The sequence below is a fragment of the Dermochelys coriacea genome, chromosome 2, assembly GCF_009764565.3.
Source record: "Dermochelys coriacea isolate rDerCor1 chromosome 2, rDerCor1.pri.v4, whole genome shotgun sequence".
NCBI classification, from domain to species: Eukaryota; Metazoa; Chordata; order Testudines; family Dermochelyidae; genus Dermochelys; species Dermochelys coriacea.
Window position 1 is genome coordinate 169219330 of NC_050069.1, and position 25352 is coordinate 169244681.

Below are 25352 nucleotides of genomic sequence, written 5' to 3' on the forward strand. Positions count from 1 at the left end.
AAAATAGAAAAGGGCAATTTATGGGAGAAAACAGTAACCCAGAGGAAACAAAGCAAATCAGAATGATCCTCCCAAAGCTCAAATAGGAGGTGTCAAATGAGTAAGCCTCCTGGAAGTGATGCTGCAGGGTCTGTACCACACATACCTGGGGGCTGAAGGGAGCTTCAGAGACTAGGTTGAGACCACAAACTCATTTTCACTTATGACCCACGCAGGATCTGAACGCAGATTTAAAGAGGTGAAAGACTAGAGTGCTAGCTAAGCTTCTTGACATTGCAAATGGCATTAAAGAAGAGGGTCCTTCAAACATGGTCCAGACACAAATACCTCAGTAGGTCCTTGGAGGATCACGTTGTTTGCAACCTTTGCTTGGCTTACAAAGTTTTGTCCTTCTCAAAGAGAGTCCTGTATGTCAGTATTCAGAGTAGCAGCCATGTTAGTCTGTATTCGCAAAAAGAAAAGGAGTACTTGTGGCACCTTAGAGACTAACAAATTTATTAGAGCATAAGCTTATGCATCCGATGAAGTGAGCTGTAGCTCACGAAAGCTTATGCTCTAATAAATTTGTTAGTCTCTAAGGTGCCACAAGTACTCCTTTTCTTTTTGCTGTATGTCTGTAGTATGTTTGAAGAGCTAAAGGAGAGACTTACCTGAAACTGGGCAAACTCACTTTATAGCAACATCAGGCCTGTTCAGTTAGAGGAACGCTATTTAAAAAGTAACCCCCAGTTCTATGCTGGATTAAGATTGAATCATCTCACACAAAACCGAAGTCATTACATCACAGCCATTTACTATTTTTTATATTCAATAGTTTTTATATTCAATCATACAATGAGAACACTATCATAATTCCAAAAAAACCCCCAAACCTTAATATTCTGTTACATCAACATCCATAGGGAATACAAAATAAAACTGAGATTTTCAAAGGTGCCTAAGGGAATTAAGTACCCAAATCCCATTGCAAATTTAGAAGGAGGTGGAGCGGGGAAGAGGTTGCTAAAACCTTTGGGCTCATTTGAAAGTCAATGACTAAAACTCTACCAGCACTTTGTTCCTCTCACAGGAAGCAAGTGGATCTAGACGAGGAGAATAAATCTCTGCCCATGTAATAATAATGTCATAATAGTTTTCTCTGAACTTAATTCTCTGAATGCTGTAGATTTGGGAACACAATTATTACGTTTACCTCAGTAGTAGCAAGTAAAAAAATTATGCTAGCGGTGAAGTCCACCCACAATAAAGCACAAATATTAGGTTATGGATGGAGTGTTATGGCTGGGAGGGTAAAATCTACATCCAACTCAAGTCCAAGTTGCAGGGTAGCTGCATAGCCTCCCCACAGCTGCTATTCCAGAATGTGGGTTGAAATAGTGCCGTTAGCCCCTCCACATCCTGTTATGGGATCACTGGATCATGTAAATGGTCCCTCTCTCTCTAGCTGCTCCCAAAGCAGCCTTCAGCACTTGCTAGCGGAGGTCTGAATGGGATATACAGGCACTCCTGTCTGAGTGCTCTGTTAGATAGAGCACTTCTCTACCCATTATACTAGCCTTAAGTGGTGTGCAAGGCCTTATGCTGGCCATGTGCATCTAGTTCAATAGGGTGTGATCTATCAAACACTATCTTTGTTTTTAAATTGGAGTTTAAAAATAGAAAGAGGTCTTGCGCAAAATGAAAAACAAAACCAAAAAAACCAAAAATGATCCAGGGAGGCAGTTCTGGGGCACAGGAAATGAACAAGCTGATGTTGCTATTATAGTGACTGTTAGTATTGCAACATCATCAGCATATGAATGATAATTTCTTAAAAATAGAATCCTCATTTTCTGCTATCAAGGTCAAACTTCTGCTCTCTTTCATCACGAGGGGACTCTCATTTTAAACTCAAACATGCCTTTGTCCCACCCAAACTCACTTATCATCTTACTCTTATTGTAAACTATCATTGTAAGGTTCCTGCACAGTTATTTTTCATGTCTTTCATTGTTGACCTTTATCTCATGTCACTGCTGCTGTTTAGTTGTAGAGTTGGTTGAAAAAATTCAGCAAAATGAGAAAAACATGTTTTCTGATCATCTAGCCAGAAGAAAAAGAAAAGGGAAAAAACATCCACACAAACAGTGCAAGGCTCCCCAGCCCTAGCCCCTTGCTTTAATCTCCCCCCCCCCAAGCCCTCCATGTTAAATAAGTTTGTTTATCCTTGTGCCCAGAGGTTACAATAGGCTAGAATCCACCAGAAATCATTTCCGCCTTCTACAATAACTGTGCAGGTGCATTAGCTTTCCAGCGACTTAGGCCTTGGGAAGTGCAGCATGTTGTCTCTGTACCTCATGACACAAGCGTGGTGCAAAAATCATTACATTGGCACACTGACTTTATGGGGCTTCCTGCCCACGTTGACGTCAATGGCAAAAATCAGTGGAATCAGAATAAGGCTCACGTATATCATGGAGTTGCTTTAAATCCTACCTGTGCTGGAATATTGCCAAAAGGTGTGTGTGGCTTTTGAGTTCATCTTGACAGTGGGGAAAAAAGTTGTCACATGTTCAGCTGGAAAAATGGCAACTGGATTTTGAAAGACCCATTTCTGCATTTGAAAGCTATAAAAGGGACATTTGTAGGGAAAAACAGCGATACTCTTTTTTTTTAACTCAGTTGAAATGCTTGTGACTAAGAGGAACAGAGTGGAAAATGGACATATAGACCCACCACAGCCTTATGTAACTCAGTATATTTCTTGTTGGCGCTCAGACGTAGTAGTTACTTATTGGTTTTTTAGAGCTTGTCTTCCTGAAAGTCAGTGGGAAGTGGAAAGAGTCAAAATTGTTTCCTGTCCTTTTAGTCCACCTGTAGCTGAAAATACTCTTCTAGTTGTTATTTTGTTTTTGAATGGGAAATAACTGGGCAAACTTCTGCTTTGTCTGAAAGAGCTACTTTGTTCTAGTTTCTAATTGCAGGCTTTATTTGCATGTATGAATGCTTTGAGATTTAGCAATACATATATGCATGAATAAATTTTCATTGTGCTTTACAATCCATTTAAAACTAGCAATAACTCTCTAGAATGATTTTATGGCACTATCTGTTATGACCACTCAATATTACTGAAGACAGCCTTGCCTTATAAGAACATAAGGATGGTTTGACCCAGTACAGCCAATGGTCCATCTAGTCCAGTAGCTTGTCTCCTGGTAGTGGCTGGTGCCATATGCTTCAGAGTAGGGTGACCAGATGTCCCAATTTTATAAGGACAGTCTCGATATTCGGGGTTTTGTCTTATATAGGCACCTCTTACCCCTCCCACTTATCCTGGTTTTTCACACTTGCTATCTGGTCACCCTACTTCACAGGGAACGTACAGAACAGGACAGTTTTGTGTGATCCATCCACTGCTGTCCAGGCTCAGCTTCTGGCAGTTGGAGATTTAGGAACACCCAGACTGTGGTGGTTCATCCTTGATCGTCTTGCTACTAGTCATAGATGGACCAATCCTCCATGAATTTACCTAATTTTTTGTTAACCTATTTTGAATTCTTATTTATTTATGTAAAAATAAATCCTGCAGTGTATGGCCTTCACAACAACACCTGGCAACAAGCTCCACAGGCTGACTGTGCATTGTGTGAAGAAGCACGTCCTTATGTTTGTTTTAAATTTGCTGCCTAGGGTAAATAACACTTGCCTATTCACTTTCTCCACACCATTCACAATTTTATAGATTTCTATCATACCCCTCCCTCGGTTGTCTCTTTTCAAAGCTGAACAGTCCCCGTCTTTTAAACCTCTCCTCACATGGAAGCTGTTCCATGCCCCTAATCATTTTTGTTGCCCTTCTCTATACATTTTCCAATTCTAATATCTTTTTGGAGATCAGGCACCCAGAACTGCATTCAGTATTCAAGGTGTGGGTGTATCATCGATGTATAGAGGAGCATTGTGAAATTGTTTGTCTTTTTATCTACCTCTTTCCGAATGGTTATCATTCTGTTGGCTTTTTTGACTGCTACTACACACTGAGCGGATGTTTTCAGAGAACTATCCATGATGATACTAAAATTGCTTTCTTGAGTGGTAACAGCTAATTTAGGAACCATCATTTTGTATATATAGTTGGGATTATGTTTTCCAATATGCATTACTTTGTATTTATCAACACTGAATTTCATCTGCCCTTTTGTTGCCCAGTCACTCAGTTTTGTGAGATCCCTTTGTAATTGTTTGCAGTCAGCTTTGGATTTAACTATCTTGAGTAATGTTGTATCATCTGCAAATTTCGCCATTCACTGCTTACCCCTTTTACCAGAACATTTATGATATGTTGACCAGCCCAGGTCCCAATATGGATCCCTGAGGGGACCCCACTATTTTGTCTCTCTCCATTGTGAAAACTGACCGTTTATTTTATCCTTTGTTTCCTATATTTTAATCTGTTACTGATCCATGAGAAGACCTTCTCTCATCCCAAGACTGCTTACTTTGCTTAAGATCCTTCGGTGAGAGACCTTGTCAAAGGCTTTCTGAAAGTCTGGGTACACTGTCTCAACTGGATCACCATTGTCCATGTGCTTGTTGACTCCCTCAAAGAATTCTAATAGATTGATGAGGCATGATGTCTCTTTACAAAAGCCATGTTGACTCTTCTCCAAAATATACATTTTCTCTCTCTGTCTCTCTGTGTCTGTCCTTTACAATTTGCCTGGTACTAAAGTTAGGTTTACTGGTCTGTAATTACCAGGATCACCTCTGGAGAATTAAGAAAATCTGTTACATAGCTTCCCTCCAGTCATCTGGTACAAAGAATGATTTAAGTGATGGGTTACATACCATAGATGATAGTGCTACAGTTTAATATTTGAGTTCCTTCAGAACTCTTGGATGAATACAATCTGGTCCTGGTGACTTATTACTGTTTAATTTATCAATTTGTTTCCAAACCTCCTCTATTGACACCTCAGTCTGGGACAGTCCCTCAGATTTCTCACCTACAAGAATGGCTCAGGTGTGGGGATTGCCCCCACATCCTATACAGTGAAGACTGATGCAAAGAATTAATGTAGCTTCTCTGCAATGGCCTTGTTTTCCTTGAGTGTTTCTTTTGCACCTGGATTGTCCAGTGGCCCCACTGACTGTTTGGGAAGCTTCCTGCTTCTGATGTACTTAAAGAAAATTGCTGCTCATTTTTCTGTTTATAGCTAGTTGCTCTTCAAATTCTTTCTTGCCCTTAATAGTTAAAGCGTAGATCAGGGATCGGCAACCTTTGGCACATGGCTTGTCAGGGAAATCTGCTGGCAGGCCAGGAGAGTTTGTTTGCCTGCAGCGTCCACAGGTTCAGCCGATCACAGCTCTCACTGGCCGTCGTTCACCGCTTCAGGCCAATGAAGGCTGCGGGAAGTGGCATGGGCCGAGGGATGTGCTGGTTGCCGATTCCCGCAGCCCCCATTGGCCAGTGGGAGCTGCGATCGGCCAAACCTGCGGACACTGTAGGTAAACAAATCATCCCAGCCCGCCAACGGATTTCCCTGACGGGCCATGTGCTAAAGGCCTAGATGGTCCCCTTGCCAATCCCTGGCCTAGATGGTCCCCTTCAGCAACACTCATGGAAAGAATCCTTTGTTTGTGATTCTTTCCCTACATCCTTCACAAAAGGGATGATGAGAATCAGAAACTTCTGTGGCACTGAAGTGGAGTTGCCATTTGCCAGGTACCCCCTTGTGGCTAGAGTTGTTTCCACGGGGCCCTCCCTCTGCTCCCTCTCTTTGGAGACCTTTGGGAGTGTTGTATAGTCTTTCTCAGGGCTATCACCAGCCCTCCCCTGAAACTAGGTCAGTAGCCCAAAGTATAAGAACATAAGGATGGCCATACTGGGTCACCAAAGGTCCATCTAGCCCAGTATCCTGTCTTCCAACAGAGGCCAATGCCAGGTGCCCCAGAGGGAATGAACAGAACAGGTAATGATCAAGTGATCCATCCCGTCGCCCATTCCCAGCTTCAGGCACACAGAGGCTAGGGACACCATCCCTGCCCATCCTGGCTAACAGCCATTGATGGACCTATCCCCCATGAATTTATCTAGTTCTTTTTTGAACCCTGTTATAATCTTGGCCTTCACAACATCCTCTGGCAAGGAGTTCCATAGTTGACTGTGCATTGTATGAAAAAATACTTCCTTTTGTTTGTTTTAAATCTGCTGCCTATTAATTTAATTTGGTGACTCCTAGTTCTTGTGTTATGAGAAGTAGTAAATAGCTCTTCCTTATTTACTTTCTCCATGCCACTCATGATTTTATAGACCTCTATCATACCCTCCCTTAGTCGTCTTTTTTCCAAGCTGAAAAGTCCCAGTCTTATTAATCTCCTCCTCATATGGTGGATGCTCCATACCTCTAATCATTTTTGTTGCCCTTTTCTGAACCTTTTCCAATTCCAGTATATCTTTTTGGAGATGGGGCAACCACATCTGCATGTAGTATTGAAGATGTGGGCGTACCGTGGATTTATAGAGGCAACGTTATATTTTCTGTCTTATTATCTATCCGTTTCTTAATGATTCCCAACATTCTGTTCGCTTTTTTGACTGCTGTTGCACATTGAGTGGATGTTTTCAGAGAACTATCCACAATGACTCCAAGATCTTTTTTGAGTGGTGGTAGCTAATTTAGACCCCATCATTTTATATGTATAGCTGGGATTATGTTTTCCAATGTGCATTACTTTGCATTTATCAACATTGAATTTCATCTGCCATTTTGTTGCCCAGTCACCCAGTTTTGAGGATAATTCAAAATAGTCCTCAGCGTCTCAGATGCAAGGTCCATCATAGTAAATCCCATCATTCGTACCCATCTCCATCTCTTTTGTTGGCCATGGAGACTTTATTCTGCTCATTAGAAGCATAGCCCTCTTGCTCAGGTTTTCTTCCTCTGTCCGTGTGCACGCTGTTCTGAGAGGGAGTGTATATATTCTCCTCCTCCTGAAAGCTTCCCCTGATTGGCTGGGAGAGAGGGGAGCTCTGCTCCACTCTACACTACAGAGCTCCTGATCCCGGGCCCTTAAAGTGGCAATGTCCTGAGATAGAGTCATAGAATATCAGGGTTGGAAGGGACCTCAGGAGGTCATCTAGTCCAAACCCCTACTTAAAGCAGGACCAATCCCCAACTAAATTATCCCAGCCAGGCTTTGTCAAGCCTGACCTTAAAAATCTCTAAGGAAGGAGATTCCACCAGCTCCCTAGGTAACCCATTCCAGTGCTTCACCACCCTCCTAGTGAAAAAGTTTTTCCTAATATCCAAATTAAACCTCCCCCACTGCAACTTGAGACCATTACTCCTTGTTCTGTCATCTGCTACCCCGAGAACAGTCTAGATCCATCCTTTTTGGAACCCCCTTTCAGGTAGTTGAAAGCAGCTATTAAATCCCCCCTCATTCTTCTCTTCTGCAGACTAAATAATCCCAGTTCCCTCAGCCTCTCCTCATAAGTCATGTGCTCCAGCCCCCTCATCATTTTTGTTGCCCTTCACTGGACTCTTTCCAATTTTTCCACATCCTTCTTGTAGTGTGGGGCCCAAAACTGGATGCAGTACTCCAGATGAGGCCTCACCAATGCCGAATAGAGGGGAATGATCACGTCCCTTGATCTGCTGGTAGTGCTCCCATTTATACAGGCCAAAATGCTGTTAGCCTTCTTGACAGTGACATGGGAAGATCTCTTGTTGCCAACTCCCCGGAACCACCTTCTCTCTTCCAGTTTAAGCCATTTTCTGTCACCACTGTCCTATGCTCACATTAACATTCTTGGAATGGGCTCTTGCGGGCCCTCCCCTTAGGCTTAATGGGCCAATACACCCTGTTACAGGCGCCATCATACTCCCATCTCTCTGGACTCCACAGATGGTACTTTGCACATCTAGGATCCATCCAAATGGATGGGGTGGAGACTGAGTGGGTCAGGAGAATTCTCCGTCATTTTGACTTTACAGATTATACCCATTTGACAGCAAGGCATCTTTCCATGCCTAGAGTACTAAACCAGTGTGATATCAAAAATAACTCAGAGACTGCACAAATTCTCGATCACTTGGCCCACTTGCAACCCACATGCCCACAACAACATGACCAACACACACAGTAACCCCAAACATGTGTAGCCCCCTCAGAACAGCACACCCCCTTCATGTGCCAGTCACAACTCCACCCAACTCTCCCAGTACACACAGAAATACAAGCAGCATACACAGTACCACTAAACACACACACACAGCCCCTCACAGCAACACACAGCTCTCATTTGCCACACACACAGCAAGAAAAATCTACCAGCACAACACACACACACACACACACACTTACCCTCGCTCATAATTACCATAAAATCATAAACTGTCACATTGACTTTACGAATTACACCTGTTTGACACATGGGCTTTCAGCTTCTCATGTATTGTAAATGACCAAGTTTTTGTTTAATAAGATTTATCGTTGCATGTTTTTTTCATGACTTTTCTGAAAAGGTTTATAGTGACTAAGCCTCATGGCACAGTCCTAAGTGTGGCAACACCCCGGTTCGCTTCCAAGAAACACTTACCTGAACTAGGCCAAAACAAATGTGATTGTATAGATTAGATTCTCAGAGCTATTGTTTAGGAGATTTTTTGAAGTATAGTAACTAGACTAAATATGGCATGCCCTATACTTCAGTGTCAGCCAGCTAGAGACAATTGTTCTTGGAACTGATGCCAGAATTCTTAAACACAAATTTGGAAAGGCCTGTATTTGACAACAGAGCTGATGTGTGGAATGCAGACCTTCAGCTGTTGAGCTGAGGAACCAAAGCAGTCTTGCTGAGTGTGACATTGATTAAATCTGCTGGACTGCTTCAAACAGATTCATTCCTGCTGACAGTTATCAACTGCGATAATACAAGGAAACAGACGGACCATAGTCTAGAGACGAGTTGACTGGTATATCACCTGTAATTGGTTCTGAAGAATGTCACGGTTTGGTAAAAACAGCTCGTTGAGTTCTTTTCACTGTAAGTCATGTAATATTTTTTACTGTAAATCACTGTCATTTTTGTTTCCTTAACAGCTGATATGCTACGAATATGTTGTATTTGTTAAACATTTTTTTTTACATTTTCATGTTTGTTGGACTGAAAAACAAAGGGCCCCTTTACTGTGAGGCATTATTGGCTTTTTGCCACTGAAGTGGTCTAAAAAAGATACCCTCTAGGATTAAATGGTTACTATCAAGTTAATGGAAAGTCGAGAGATGATTCATGTAACCTGATTGTCTATTTTCTGAGGTATTCATTCTCTTGAAAAGTACTGTACATGTCATCTAGAACTGTGTTGCATATCTTGCTATACAGATACTCAGAGGGTGTAAGCATCAAGGAAGGGGGAATTCTAGAGGTTGCTGCAAAGGGAGACTCACTAAGCCTGATGGGATGAAATTAAGAAAAGGCTCATTTAGGATAATATTAGGAAAGTGGAAGCTTCTTTTGGCTTGAGTTAGTCTCCAAAGGGCAGTGGTAGAACCCCCTATTATTTATGGTGCTTATAGCCAGACTGGACAAAACACTGGAATTGTATCATAAGGAACAATCTTGCCTTGTCTGGGAGATGGACTGGATAATGTTACAGATGAGACCGAACTCATCATGTGACTCTGCCAGAGCAGCAGCCTCAGCAGTGGAGGAGGAAGGTTTCCTCGCTGTCCCTGGCTTCTCCTACAAGTGCCAGGTCACAGAGTAACTGATTGGAGGCAGTGTGTCTTGGCAGCACCCCATCACCCAGCGCTTCACATAGCCACCTACACAACAAGGCTTTAAAAACTCCAGTTTATGCTTATGCTTTGTGTTTCCTTTTTCCTTCTCATCACTAGCCCCCCTCTCCTAATGTTCCATGGCCCTTCACCCCCATAACAACAACAGAAAACTAAAAAAGAAAAAAAATCTTTGTTTTCTGTTCTTTCCTTCTTTCTTTTTTTTAGTTGAAAAATCACACAATGTTTTTAAAAAAGGAAAAATTTTCAAGAAAATAGTTCATTTTGGATAATGGCCATTTTTCATTGTAATGTATTTTGAACAAAATATTTTGACCAGCTCTATAACTATTTTTTTAAATCTTGAGTCTTGGGTTTATTTTTTATGGTCTTCTTAAAATAGCCATTGAAATGTTGGTGTGAAGCACTTTCTGGGTGTTGATAACTGGTTGTGGGTTTACAGTTCAAGGTGCAGTTTCTCTCAGCCATTTGTTAATTCCCAGGAAATGTCCCATGTGTGGAGCCTTATTTGTTTTTGTTTTTTTTAATACCTGCTCCAGCAAGTTTGGTCAGCCTTGCACTGCTGGCAAAATGTTTGTGTTTTAGCAGAATACGTCCCCAGTGTATGAAATACTAATCTGTACAAGAGGCACTGTCAGCAGCATCAGAAAAATGCATAATCTGGTTATGTGGCCAAGTGGTTAGCACACACAGCAGGTCCTATTCTAATCTCTTCTATTTATTCTTCTTGTGTAAGTCCCTAAGTATCTTTGTGCTTCAGTTTACCCATCTGTAAAATGCAGGTTATGGTTACCATATTACTTCACAAGGACATAACTGTTTTGGGTTCCTTGAATGAACATTGCTATAGAAGTGTAGGTGGTGGTTATTGTTCTTAGAGATGCCCCTAAACCATAAAATCTAGATCCGAATTTTGAATATTCCCAACTGTATGTGTTTGGGTTAAAAGGTTTTAGTCCCCAGTGGAGTTAAATTCCAATAATAGATCTGTTTTGGAAATCTGGACCCTCAAAGGCTATGGGGTGTTTATATCTGCACTTTTGCGGTGGGACTTATATGTGCTATTATTACTGGATTATTTCTGATGTGCCATTTAGCACTGATGTGTGCAACAGACATTTTGACTTTCATCCCAGAATGAAACAGAAAGCCTCCTTTCTACCTCAGAACACAAAGGAGTGCTTGTTTTGCTCGCAGCAGCTGGACAGAGACAGTGATCTCATTCCCAGTGTGTTTATTTTTATCTAGCTTTATTATTATTATTAGTGATATTATACAGTGAGTAAGAGAAAGTAATGAATTACCTTGGGTCTACTACTTAGCAGTACTGCAGTTCAGGTGTGAATGAGAGCATTTTTGGACTCTGTGGAAAATGAAGCTGTCAGGGAAGCTAGACTAAAACAGCTTTACCGTATTGTACGTGTACAATCCCAGTATTTTACCAATAAAATACCTGAAAAAGGAATCAAATGCATTTGAACTAAAAGGCTCCACTTGATTTGTAACATTTGCAAGTTACTTTGGATTGTTTATTCCCTGTTCTTAGTAAATCACGTACTAGTCGAGATAACAGTGATTTATCATGAAGTCTTGACCTGTGTTCTGTGCAGAGTTGGAATGTTACTGGAGTGATTCAGTTTGATGCAATGTTTGTCATAAGCATTTCTGATGGTGATGATGCAAGGCTCAGTCCTGCAGTCCTTACTCAACTAAACTCCCAATTCACCTAAGTGGATGTTTATCCTTAGGCTGGGCAGAATTCTGTTTTTAGTTTGTTTTAATTTTAACAGATAATATCAGTGTTTACATTTAAGCATTTTTTCTTGATGTTTATCTATTTAATTTTTCACAGTTGTGGGAAATTGTGGAGGGTCAGATGGCAGGAGGGGAACAATTATTTAATGACATTAGACATTGAGATTCAGAAAGTACAAACATAAACTGTCAAGATTGTATGTCAAAACTTTAGCTTTAAATCAAACTCTAATAAGTTCTCAAGCAGCATTTTTCTTAGTTTGCTTCTCTGTAAATTTTGATGATCATCAATGGAAATATTTGTTGCTGGTTTGTGCATGGTGACATTGACATTTATCGATAAAAATCAAATCCTTCTAAACCTATTTATCTTGCATAAGAACTGCAGGTTGTGCCCACAGCCATATATATTTCATGCTATGTAACCTTTGTAATTCGGTAGCACATGAACCAGCTGTGAAACAATTGCAATCATCTTAGAATGAAATATAATTTCATGCTTTACGTTTCAAAATACCTTCAACCACTCGGGCTTATTCACAAGCAAAGCAGACAAATAGGCCTTTCTTTGTAACAGCAGGGTTTCCCAGTAGCTTTGTTTCCTTACTGTTTAGTGTTGTCATTTAATGATTGCAGACTTGCAGAGCCAGGGTATTGTTTGTATAACGGAGCCATATTTTATACTTGTCTCACAGGAGGACTTCAAATGGATTTTAAAAAAAGGGCTGAATAATTTGGGAGGGGGAGTATGACTTTTAACTCCTTAGAGTATCAATGCCAATCAAAAGACTCCAAAATTTTAATTCTCACAAATATTTATTTCTCGTACATGGAATTCAAGCTAATCAGTATCGTCATCCCCAGTGTTAGCAGGCAAGAAAATCAAGTTTCCACTTGTCGAAATTCATCCTCCATTTGTTTTAGGACTGAATCATTTTTAATTACTCATACCATTATGTTTGCTCCCAGACAAGTGTTGCTGGTAGTCAGGACTGTATATTTCTATGACCTCTACCAAGAGAAGAAGAGGTCTCACCTCTTGGGAATGAAGACTTGAGAATCAAGGGCACTCGACACCTGACAAGATCAGATAAGATAACAGATAATTAAGCCTCATCCTACTGAATTTTGATTGATTGATTTATGGCCTTGATGACCATTTCGTGTTGAGGGCATCCTGACATACAATTAGAAGGTGGCTGACCACATAAGGACTACCAGTCAAGATTTGGCACTGTATTCCAAACTGATGGAAAATAGAAAAGCAAGTGAAAACTGGAGAACCTCACTGGATTGCACCTTATTAAATGCCCATTTGTGATCAGAAACCTTTGATGCTCAATTTAGGAAGTTTATTTTATACTATTGTGAAGGTAGGGGCAGGAGACACTACGTAATTTGGTATGGACTGCAGAAAACTGTAATACTCTGGGTGTATTACTCCTTCTGGCTGGATTTGCTGGGAAAGCAATATTAGTTTCAGCCTCAGAGTTAAAAATGTAAGACTCTTGAACATTGACTTACTCTGTCTTGACAGTTATTGCAGGTGGAACCGTGAGCTATTCAACAATATATTTAATTTATAAAGATATTCTTTTTTTAAAAATTCAGTTGCAGCTTCTCAGACTCTCCTTAAACAAAAGGCTAGCCATAAAATGAAAATAAATCAAAACTAAACAGTAAATGAAAAGGTACACCCAATACAAACATTATAGAATATCAGGGTTGGAAGGGACCTCAGGAGGTCATCTAGTCCAACCCCCTGCTCAAAGCAGGACCAATCCCCAACTAAATCATCCCAGACAGGGCTTTGTCAAGCCTGACTTTAAAAACTTCTAAGGAAGGAGATTCCACTACCTCCCTAGGAAACGCATTCCAGTGTTTCACCACCCTCCTAGTGAAAAGTTTTTCCTAATATCCTACCTAAACCTTCCCCACTGCAACTTGAGACCATTACTCCTCCTTCTGTCATCTGCTACCACTGAGAACAGTCTAGGTCCATCCACTTTGGAACCCCCTTTCAGGTAGTTGAAAGCAGCTATCAAATCCCCCCTCATTCTTCTCTTCCACAAACTAAACAATCCCAGTTCCCTCAGCCTCTCCTCATAAATCATGTGCTCCAGCCCCCTAATCATGGTTGTTGCCATCCGCTGGACGTTTTCCAATTTTTCCACATCCTCCTGAGGTGAGGCTGACTGGCCTGTAGGTTCCAGGATCCTCCTCCTTCCCTTTTTTAAAGATAGGCACTACGTTAGCTTTTTCCAGTCGTCCGGGACCTCCCCGATCGCCATGAGTTTTCAAAGATAATGGACAATGGCTCTGCAATCACATCCACCAACTCCTTTAGCACTCTTGGATGCAGCGCATCCGGCCCCATGCACTTGGGTTTGTCCAGCTTTTCTAAATAATCCCGAACCACTTCTTTTTTCGCAGAGGGCTGGTCACCTGCTCCCCATACTGTGCTGCCCAGTGCAGTAGTCTGGGAGCTGATCTTGTTTGTGAAGACAGAGGCAAAAAAAGCATTGAGTACATTAACTTTTTCCACATCCTCTGTCACTAGGTTGCCTCCCTCATTCAGTAAGGGGCCCACACTTTCCTTGATTTTCTTCTTGTTGCTAACATACCTGAAGAAACTTCTTCTTGTTACTCTTAACATCTCTTGCTAGCTGCAACTCCAGGTGTGATTTGACCTTCCTGATTTCACTCCTGCATGCCCAAGCAATATTTTTATACTCTTCCCTGGTCATTTGTCCAATCTTCTTGTAAGCTTCTTTTTTGTGTTTAAGATCAGCAAGGATTTCACTGTTAAGCCAAGCTGGTCGCCTGCCGTATTTACTATTCTTTCTACACATCGGGATGATTTGTCCCTATAACCTCAATAAGGATTCTTTAAAATACAGCTCACTCTCTTGGACTCCTTTCCCCCTCATGTTATTCTCCCAGGGGATCCTGCCTATCAGTTCCCTGAGGTTGTCAAAGTCTGGGGTATGTATTCTGCTGCTCTCCTTTCTTCCTTGTGTCATGATCCTGAACTCAACCATCTCATGGTCACTGTCTTCCAGGTTCCCATCCACTTTTGCTTCCCCTACTAATTCTTCCCGGTTTGTAAGTAGCAGGTCAAGAAGATTTCAGGATATATCAGTGAATGTTTCTGGATGTAATATTATGGCCTTTCAGTTATTTCAGTGTCTGTCTAGATGCTCTTCCAATTGTCCTTTAAGAAAAATAGTATTTTTATAAATCCCAAACCCACTGTTTTACCACCCAAGTCATCCTGATCTCATCTAGTCTAGTAATTTAATGAGCTGTAAACTTTAAGTTCTTACTTGCATGCACTGTTCATAGTATTGTGCAAAGGACTTTCAGTTTTGGATTGTGAAACATATGATCTTACCCTGACTCTCAAGTGACCATGACTGGAACGTTCTGACTCATTGTGTTCTCTAGACTTGCTGAAGTGACTCACAAATCTTTTAGTGCTTCAGACAATTTGTTAGAAGCAAATTAGCATCATTGTCTTTGCTGTTTATACCTACTATTTTCATAACACCTCTGGTGTGTGGAGAGCTGTAAAGGTAAGCATCAAGATGACTGGACCCTAACATTAAATCAAAAATATATTATTAAAATAAAAGGACAGAATACATTAAGAGTGCTAAGGGATTACTACAGTTAATGAATCTTCCAGGGCAGGCTGCATAGTTGCACATAAGGATAAACATGCTAAAACCTGGTTGCACTGTTGATACCTGGTTAGGGGTTTATTTGTTATTTGTTTATTGGTATTTTTATTGTAAAGAAAGGAAGTACACCTCAGTGTAGAAACTGGGGTTAACGGGCTGTGTGGTAGAAGGCAGCTTTAAAGAGATGTTGGGGGTGGAGGAATTACCGAGTATTTTGCTTATGTATTTTCTTTGCTTTTATTTTAGTTTGCAAGTATGCCTGCCACAAGAAATGTGAAGCAAAGGTAAGCACCTTCCAGATGTTTATTTCTCTGCTGGATAATAGTCTCCATTTATTTGAAGTTTGGTAGACATTAAGACTATATCAGCTAATCAGAATAAGAGGATTGCCTAACTAGATGCTCAGCTGTTAAGAAATAGTTAATCGCTTTCACTTCTGAAAATTCCTTCCTGTTATTTTGTCTTGTATTTGTTGCTTAACAGCTTGATCCCACACCACTGAAATCAGGATTTTTACCTTTGACCTCAATGGGAACAGAATAATGATCTCACTTCATACATCTCCATTTAATTTTAGATGAATTTACATAATATGTTATGGTAGCTTTAGTTTGATCAGAGAGATATCTTATTAATAATTCTCCCAATGAAGCCAATGAGTATTTTGCCATTTACTTCGAGGGTTCAGCATCTCATCCTTTATAGTCCAAGCAAGAGTGGTTTCAGTACCTTATTGCTACCACAAGGGGGCATGGTTCAAGTAGAAAACTGCTTTCTAACCTGATTGATTATAAACTACTACACAGTTCCACAGCTAAGGAGAAAACATGCCCAATAAACCAGGTACAGTCTGCAGTTCTGTATCAAAATGCAGAAGTGATGGGTGCTTTAGAAATATCAAAGATAGAAATACAGATGAAAAGACAAATAAAAGTTCCATTGGCAACGCAAAGATTTGAATGTAGGAACAGTAGTGAAAGATGTTAAAACCTATTTGTCCTCCACTCCCCCCAAGTCAAGTGGTAATATCCTGTTTCCATCACTGCCACTTAGTTTATCTCCAAATATACAATGTCACTAGCTTTAATTTTTCTTTCTGGCTTTAATCCTGTGCTCACCTTGAAGAGGTTTTTTGGATTTTTTTAAATTGATTAAACTAAATATATTCACCCACACTGATGTTTCCAAAGCCCACTGTGAGCTTTTTGTTTCTTTGTTAAATCTGGCACTGAAAGCAGATGCTGAACATCAACAGAACATCAAGACAGCATAATCCAACATGGTTGTAAAAGGGCTGTTTTTCAGTAGTTAGGGATGGCAGGGGACTAATCTATGACATGTTGGGACAATCTGAGTTTGGAGGGCAAAAAGGGAAAATAAAAAATGCACACCAAGGTGCCACGTGCTTACATGATCCTAGGACGTCTTTGTGTGAGGAGCAAATTAATAATCGACACATTCACCCTTTGGGTTTTCATACAGAGAACACCTGTAAAGATCAAAAACATTATTATTATTTTATTATTACTATGATTGTGGTATAAGGATTTTATGTGTATATAATTATACCTTTGCTCAAAAGCGTTGCTTTAGAAATTTTGCTAAGGGCTAAAACTTGGCATACTGTAAAGTACTATTAAGGTTGTAAGAAACTGACATCTGGAAGGAAATTCACATGTAAGGATGACACTCAGAACTTTCCTTCCCCCCCTCTCCATTCTTAAGTACATAGCATGAAAATTTAGATTATAAACCAGAGTGTTACACCATTCTATCTTATGTTCTGCTTTGATGTTTGTAATCAAGGATATTATTGAACGTATTAAAAGTGCTTCATTATTTAGACAGATCCACATCAGTGACAGATAAAGTTGCCATTTACTGCTATTAATTTGGTTTAACATTACAGTTGTTAAACTTTAGAATTTTTTTATTATTTCATTGCTGAAGGATTTATGTCATATTAATGCAGTGTTTTCCTGAAGATTATTATTAATGTGAAGTGAATGAAACATCAAATATTTGATTTATTTCCCCTATGGCATGATTCTTAATATGAATTTCCATTTTGCGCTTCTTCTTTGCTGCCCCTTTTTTTTTTCCAGTCTGGGTAGGTTACAGATTAAAATAATTCTGCAAATTGGCCCTGCTAAGACATTTTCACATTTGCAGAGATGTCCTGTAAAATTAATTGCCATAAGGAAACAGAAGATGTACTAAACAACCATTTAGCTAAGAAGGGCAGGGTTAAGTTAGTGCTTGGAGAGTAGACTTTGAGGTATTACAGTAAGTAGTAACAATGATTCAGTAGGTGACACGTTCCCTTCCGAGTGCTGTGCTGCTGGAGGTGTCATCTTTCAAATGAAAATAGGAAATTGATGTTCTGAATATTTGACATTTTTCAGATTAATAGGGGAAGTTCTCAAAGGCATACATGGTAGTTAGGTGCCCAACTGTTGTTTGTGCCTTTGGAAATCTCTGCCAGTGTCACATGTTGTTCTACAAGAAGTGCAAAGTGTGATTCCTGCTGCTGTTATTTCAAATGAAATAGAAAAATACAAAAAAATCAGTATTAATATAAGTCTGCAACTAAAATATTATAATTGAGGTTACTTTGTAACCTCAGAAGCAGTTGGATTTCAGTGGCGGATAAATGGATCCTTGTCTATAGTCTCTGATCCTGCAGATCCTTCTTCCTGAAGACCTCTGTATGGTTTCACTGACTTCAGTGGGGCTCTGCATGAATGTAAGCGTTCAGCTGTGAAGATATGATTGCATGATCAGGATGCATGCCTGGATGCCTGGGTTAAAATATATTATATAATGGTAATTGGCTTCATAAATGATTATCACAGCTGGATATGTAACTCCCCTGGTGCTATCTTAGCTCATATGTTTTGGGAGTACCCCTCTAACAAACTTATTTTCAATAGAGAAACATACCACAAGATTTAAAACATCAGCAGTTAATCAGCTGTAAATTGCATGGGAAAAAAGAGTGAAGGAGGGCAGACCCAGTTGTATTTTTATGATGATTGAATCTGTTTTGAAGACAATAATGTATGCGCACCCCAAGGGCCTGATCAAAAGCCCACTGAAGACAATGGAACCTGTGTGAAGTTACTGTTACAAGTGGCTCAAGCTACATAGCATCTTTCTGAACCAAATCATGTTTGAAAAAAATTCACTTAAAAAACAACAGCACAAAGCATTCACCAGTAAATTAATGAAAATTTACATTGTGATGTTGTCAGAGAATTTAATTTCTTTAGTGGTATTTTTGGTATGTGAACAGTCAGAATCATCCCTTGAAGTGGAGTAGATGCAGTTGTGCCATACAGTTCACATTTGCTCAGAATGTAACTATCTGAGGAAAGGAGTAAGTGTCCAATCCTGATTCCACTTACATTGCCAGCAGTTTTGATATTAGCTTCATTAGAAATAGGATCTGGCTCTATCATTTTACCAAGGGGAGAGTAAAGTATATGTGACAGGAAGGCACAGAAAATGCCTTGGTTTGGAAAACTAGACATTTTGGAACGGAATGTCTGGACTAATCTCTTAGATTGGGAGATCTCTCATTGAAGATCCATCCCCCATTGAAGACTTTGTGCAGATCATCAGCTGGTATAAATTGTCATAACTCCATGGAAATCAATGGGGGTGATGACAGTTTACACCAGCTGAGGATCTGTCCCCTCTACCCACTGCCCCCTCCCCTCATAGACCAATGTCGCTCTAAGTTGCGTTGCAATTTTTGCATGTTATAACAAAGTGTTGAATTTATGTGGGGCTTTAGTTTCACTATATCCAATTTAACTCTCAACAAGTTCCACAGTAGCTATAAAGTTATTAATTACACAACACTGAGTATAAAATAACAAATGCAAGTAAGCACTGAAATAAGCTTACTAGAACATAAAGGACCAACTGAAATAAATGACCCTGAAGCAGCAAAAGATGTAAGTGATCTGTGATTAGATTATCGTAATTTTAGCCTACCACATTCAGGGCATCTTACCTCATTCTAAAATAGATATTGTAACACATGAAATGATACAGAATAAGGCAAGCACATGATGCTGATCCCAGTTCTAAAATGCCTGAGCTGTAAATGCCAAGCTAAAAAAATTCTTCTCTGTTTAATGCAGCAAAGAAAAACAAATGTAGGAGGAAAAAGAAAAGGAGTACTTGTGGCACCTTAGAGACTAACAAATTTATTTGAGCATAAGCTTTCGTGAGCTACAGCTTATGCTCAGATAAATTTGTTAATCTCTAAGGTGCCACAAGTACTCCTTTTCTTTTTGCTAATACAGACTAACACGGCTGCTACTCTGAAATGTAGGAGGGAGTTTAATGGTTGTCTGTATATAAAAATCTTAAGTGATATATGCATATCTGTCAAGTTACTATTTTCAGTTCAGCTCTGAAGATAGGAGAGGAGGGCATTAATGGAAATTAAGTATCCACAAATTCAGAACAGATGTCAGGAAGCACTTTTTCATACAGAAAGCAGCAAATATGTGGATTGATCTCCCAGACAAGTTTGTTAAGACAAAAAACAGTGTGGTTACTTAGGACTCAAGCGGTTTAATACTATCGTGGGGGGAAATGGAGCACCAAAAAGGACTCCTCCATGACTAGTCAAGTAGCTTGTTTTCAAAAATCCCATATGTTCCTGAAGTTACCCTTGTAAAAAAATTCTCTGCTCTCTCTCCACAAATAGAACATCTTTCAACTGCAGATCTCAAAGTGAACACAGGCATGTCGGAACACTTGAATTTAGACATAATTCAGCTTAATTTGATCGGTCATATTGGTTCAGATCTTAGAGACCCTACAGAGTAAATGGTACACTTCCGATTGTCTCTTTATATGAGTCTGCACAAGTGACCCACAAGGTATGTACAGCTTGGCCAACAAAACACATGGAAATAAGAATGCCACTCTGTAGTACTCCTCAGGGACAGCAGTGCACACCAGTCACATAACCAGCAAGATGTGGGACTAGTTTACAAGAAAGAAGGTGTGTCAAGGGAAGCTCAATCAATCACGCTCTTGCTCTAGGATGCACGTTTCCACAAAAGTTCATGGTGCATGGGCATTAGACAAGAAAAACTTAAAGCTGCCTCAGGCACCTTTAACTCATGCAATGGAAGATGTGTCCCATGAAGCTTGTACTATTATTGAGTACGTGTGCTGCAAAAGGTGAGATGGCTGCATGACATCTACTTGCATATCACTCTGGACATGCTGATTTTCCTTCTGCTGCCATTATTGTTCATTTATGCTTTTCCCACTGCTCAGCTGGGTACTTGTGCTTTCCATCAAACTGTTTCTCTTTACCATTTTCCTTACTGCCAAGCAAGGAGGCTCTGGTGAAAATCCTTTGCTGTCTTAGAAAATTTTTGAATGGGGTTTGAGGGATGAGTTGGCTGACAAACAATGGTGGCACCATTGCTGATCAGCCCAGGCACACATAAGTGTGAAGTTACTTATGGCTCATCTCATGTAGCATTTACCATTCAGTTGTGTCTGCAATAGGATGTTTTTAGGGTTAACCACAGCCTCCTAACTTGCTATTTTAACCTATAATTTAACACTATTATTTTTTAATGAGAATAGCTCCTGCTATTTATATACTTTTAGGTATTTTCATGAGGGGGGGTTATTTTTTGGGAGGGGGAGATGAGGGAAAGAATTAGCTCTATGAAGAAGTATCCGCTACTAATATACATATACTGTATATTAAAGCTGGCTCTATCAAAGTCCATTTATTGTTTACACTCTGAAAGAGAGCCTAATACTCAGTTCTTTTCCAGAGAACATATTCTGCTGCTTTTATTGTATACATCCTGTTTAATTAGGATAATTAGAATCTTGCATTGCCTCAGTCTGTACAGGTTTAACTTGGAAGTGGTTCCAGATGGCTGTCTGTTCAGATATATATAGTGAATTAGTTTGCTGCAGATGCCGAAGCTAGAATCAGTAGTGCCCCAAAACTCTATTCTGGGTTTTTATCTTCAGTTTCCTCTGTTTCTCTTCAGTGTTGTATTGTAGTGGGATCATTTCTTCTCTCTGGCAGAGATGTAGGAATATTTATCTGTCCCAGTGAGGCCAGGAGCCTTTCACCCAACCCTCCATTCTGGGACACCATTTTCTTTTCTCCTCCTTTCTCCTTCACATTCTCACTTGTGCATATATGTGGTACAGAGCTGCAGATACTTGAAAGGCCTCATCTAGTAGCACTGACTAGATAATCCTGTACCCTTTGGAGACTGAGAATCTGTTTTCCAACTTCTGTTGTCCTATAAGAGTTTGGTCCTGATTCACTTAAGCATGTGTTTAAATCTCATTTAAATGAATGGGACTTAAGTACTTGCACAAAGTTAAGCTAATGCTCAAGTGCTCTGCTGAATCTGGGTCTTAGTAGTGTGTACCACGGCCAACTTTCAGGTGAACACCTGAACTCTCTTGGAAAGCCACGCCTATGTCCTTCACTAAAAGCTGGAAGATTTGTGTTTTGACTTAGTTCAAAAGACCTTTTCATTTTTGATTCTTTGCCAGTTCCACATTATGTTTCAATGACACAAACATTATACAAGTGCAGATGGTTTTATAGCTTCTCAAATACTTTGTAGTAGATTAGTTTATTTTAATTGTACAGATGTTCAACTGTACATGCCTTCCCTTTTTTCTCCATTTAGGAAGCCATCTACACATCTCAGTGGAGTACAGATTAAATCAAAGCTCTGGGATTTGTTATTAATGACCTAAAATCCTTGGTCAGACTAATTTCCTGAGCTGTAGCAAGCCACTTTGCCATAGCCACAGCCAGACCAAACAATGTATTACTTCCAAACCTTTTGGTTTATTTTTCCTTTCCTTTCCTTTCCTTTCCTTTCCAGAAACGTTAAATCTATACTGTGAGTCTGCTGACTCCTTCTGAAAAAGGCCATCAAAAAATCATAAAAGCTAAACATTCAGAATCCCACTTGACACACTCTCGGTCACTCTTGTCATTTTTGTCAAAGGCCGCATTTTTCTAATAGTTTTTTTCAGGGTTATTTATTTCGGAAAACATCATTCTTCCTTTGACCCTTCCTTCCCTTTTTCTCTGTTTATGGTGGTGACTAAAGGGAGTTGGAAGAAGGCCTTGTTTTCTGCCCCTGATCCCTAGGGACCTTATGTTCTGTTTTCACTTGATAAACCCTTTAATGACCCAGGAAAGACACAGGGTATTTTGTTTGTGGGGGGGGTGGGGAGGTGAGAGAGAGAGAGAGAGAAAAATTAATGGAAATGGAAATAGACAAACAAAAATAATATGTAGCATGAATTAAAATAAAACCAGCACAAACATCACAATGCAGGGAAAAGAAAGCAGTACAAATAGTAAAATAAACAAAGATTTCTGGTTGGGTATTACACCCTGCTGTACCCCAGAATAGCAATCCAAAAACTCACCCTCCCCCCCCCCAAAAAAAAAAAGACAGAGAAAAGAAAAATGATGGAAGACATGCAGTTAGGTTGTCAACCAAAACATGTAATAACCATGAACTGGTTAGGTCAGCAGCAGTGTTCATAAAACGTGATAATGGGCCGAATGGCAGATATGAAGCAGCGGGCCCTGAGTAGTTGCCCACACCCAGCGCTGTGTACTCACATATGCACACGCAGCCTTGAACAGGAACACTGAGTCCAGGGAGATGGAACCAGGAAACAAAACAGGAACAGGGAGGAGGAAGGCAACACGCACACCAGTCATGACGTTGTGTTGGGTCTGCTATTGTAAATTCAAATTGCTTTACTAGTGCAAATAAAGAATTGCACAAGATAAAGCTAGAATAATATGAATGGGATTTATCTAAAGAGTGTGAGTGATTTAGGAGTACAAATCCCATTGATTGTCATTGACTTTCAAAGGGACTTGTGATCCTAAATCGCTTAGGTAGGGGGCTTGTGGTAGTTATTACCTGTCACTTTTTGGAGCCAGATGGAAAGACCCTGCTTTGCTGCTTGTGCAGGGATGAGGTGACTCCTGATTCTCTCTTTTCCCCAACCATCCTTGTCAGAGCATAGAGCAGGATTTATCCCTTAGATTATCTTCATGAAATTACATAAAAATACCAAAGTAACCTTAAATATAATAATTCCTAGCAAGTGACTGGTAGATCATCTCTCTCTCTCTCTCTCTCTCTCTGTGTAGTATATTATGCACATACACAAACACTGGAACTCTCTTATTCATTTTTTCATAATGACTTCTCTCTAAACAAAAGTTTGCTATAATGCAGTATAATTCACTGTACCCACCATAATTCTTGGAAAGAGTTTGAATCGTCAATCTTATCTTAATTAACTGTAAGCATGTTCTACAGCATAATTTGCACAGACTAGGTAACTATCAAGAATATACTGGCTACTTACTGTTCTAATATTAACATTAGTTTTATTTAACTTGTGGTTGTTGGTGTATTTGCAGGTCTTTTCTCCCAACTAAAAAAAAAGTATAAATAGAAATATGTTATATACAAGTATCATACTTTTTGTCCTCTTTTGCCTTCAGAAATATGAATCTGTATTTCTTTTCCTTCATACCGTTAAGCCTCTTGTTTCAAGCCAGTTTGGATTAAATCCTGCTCTCAGATGCACACGTTTGGCTCCCATTGACTTCAATAGAACCTTTGCATATGCAATTATCTTCTCCTGATAGACTTTGTCCTTTATCTCTGCTCTGTGCTTATAGTTGTTTTGCATTTTCATGAATTTCTGCAAACAGAAAGTAGTCCGTTTTCAGCTCTATTGGACACTATCTATCCCAGGTAACATATTACCTAGCTATGGTATATTATATATCCTACGGGACTATAATCTTATTTGTTCATTGGTGAAGCACACAAAGGAGCACCTCTCTAGTTTTCAATTTTGTTGTGATGAAGGGTTCTTTTACTTTGGTGATATTGAAGAGGATTGGAAAAATAAATCAAGCTGAATCCATCTCTTGTTAGTATACTACGTTACCTGAGGAAGGAAAAGTTCAGGGAAAAAGTTCTTAACAGTAGGTACAATGGAGCTGTGGACTAGACTGCCAAAAGAGAGGTGGCTGAGGCACCTTACATTTCAGATACTCAAGAAGAGATAAGATCAGATCTAATGGGATCATGGCCTGGGTTTCAGAGATGATCCTAAATTCACTGGATAAATGGATACCTTTGGAAGATTATATTAGTTTTGTCTATGTTCAGATTGTTTTAGGTGACCTGGGAAACCACATCCATTTTGCTTACATTTATCACATGTAGTCTTCTGGAATTGTATGCTTGTAAGCCGTAGCAGAATTTGGTCCAGTATGTTCCTATCGGCACTACGTTATTTGGAAATGGAAATAAGTATGGTTCTTGAATGACACCGTGTTAATAAGTTTTGACTTTTTAATAGTGAATGCAGGGTACGTTTTCCCTTTTTATCTGTGTACTGCTCCTGTCAATGTGAATGGCAGTCATAGTATGTATATGGGCAAAGGAGAAGATAGTTCTTTCTTGGATGTTTAAACAAGTATAAAAGCAGGATAGAAACTGGTATAGAAGTTTTTATGCTCAAATGACACCATATGTTGCTTCTCAGAAAGAAGGCCACTACTCTAATGACAATAGAGTTAGATGCCAGTTTTAACTAAAAACTTTCTAACTTTGTTTCACAGTTTATATTTAGTAGCATTTCACCATTGAGACTTCTTCTCGCGTCAAATTTCAGGCAATGGTGCTGAGCACAACAAAGATGTTTCTTTTCTGGAAGAGACATTTTAATACCTCAGTAACTGGAACCTGAAGATTCAAACTAGACACTCCTGCTTTCAATATACCCTCACAGTGTTTGAACAGTCATTAATTTATTATTGTTTTAAAATAACTTTTCTTTAAGAGCTGGTTACACTGAAAGTCAATTTGGTTTAGCCTCACCTGAAACGTAAAGATGGTCAGTGTTTACAAGTACTCCTGTACGCTATTGTTATAAGGTCACATTAAAGTGATTAACAGCAGAATTGTGTGAAACATGAGGGTTTTGCTTCTCACAGATTTGTATGATGTTTTCCTTTGTTTTCAATACTCATGGGTTCAGCCCCTT

General features: G+C 39.7%; 1 protein-coding gene across 19 annotated transcripts in view; it reads left to right on the top strand.

The window, feature by feature from the left end:
• Window positions 1-25352, top strand: part of TNS3 (tensin 3) — a 338104-nt gene that overhangs the window by 96479 nt on the left and 216273 nt on the right. For 14 of the 19 annotated variants that reach the window (XM_038389568.2, XM_038389570.2, XM_043508663.1 and 11 more), the window contains one exon: window positions 15474-15511. In XM_038389568.2, the coding sequence (XP_038245496.1) occupies window positions 15474-15511 (38 nt within the window). Of the gene's footprint in view, window positions 1-8798; window positions 9035-15014; window positions 15120-15473; window positions 15512-25352 lie in introns of those variants that run through there. The other 5 variants (XM_043508665.1, XM_043508666.1, XM_043508667.1 and 2 more) reach the window with 5 other exon arrangements.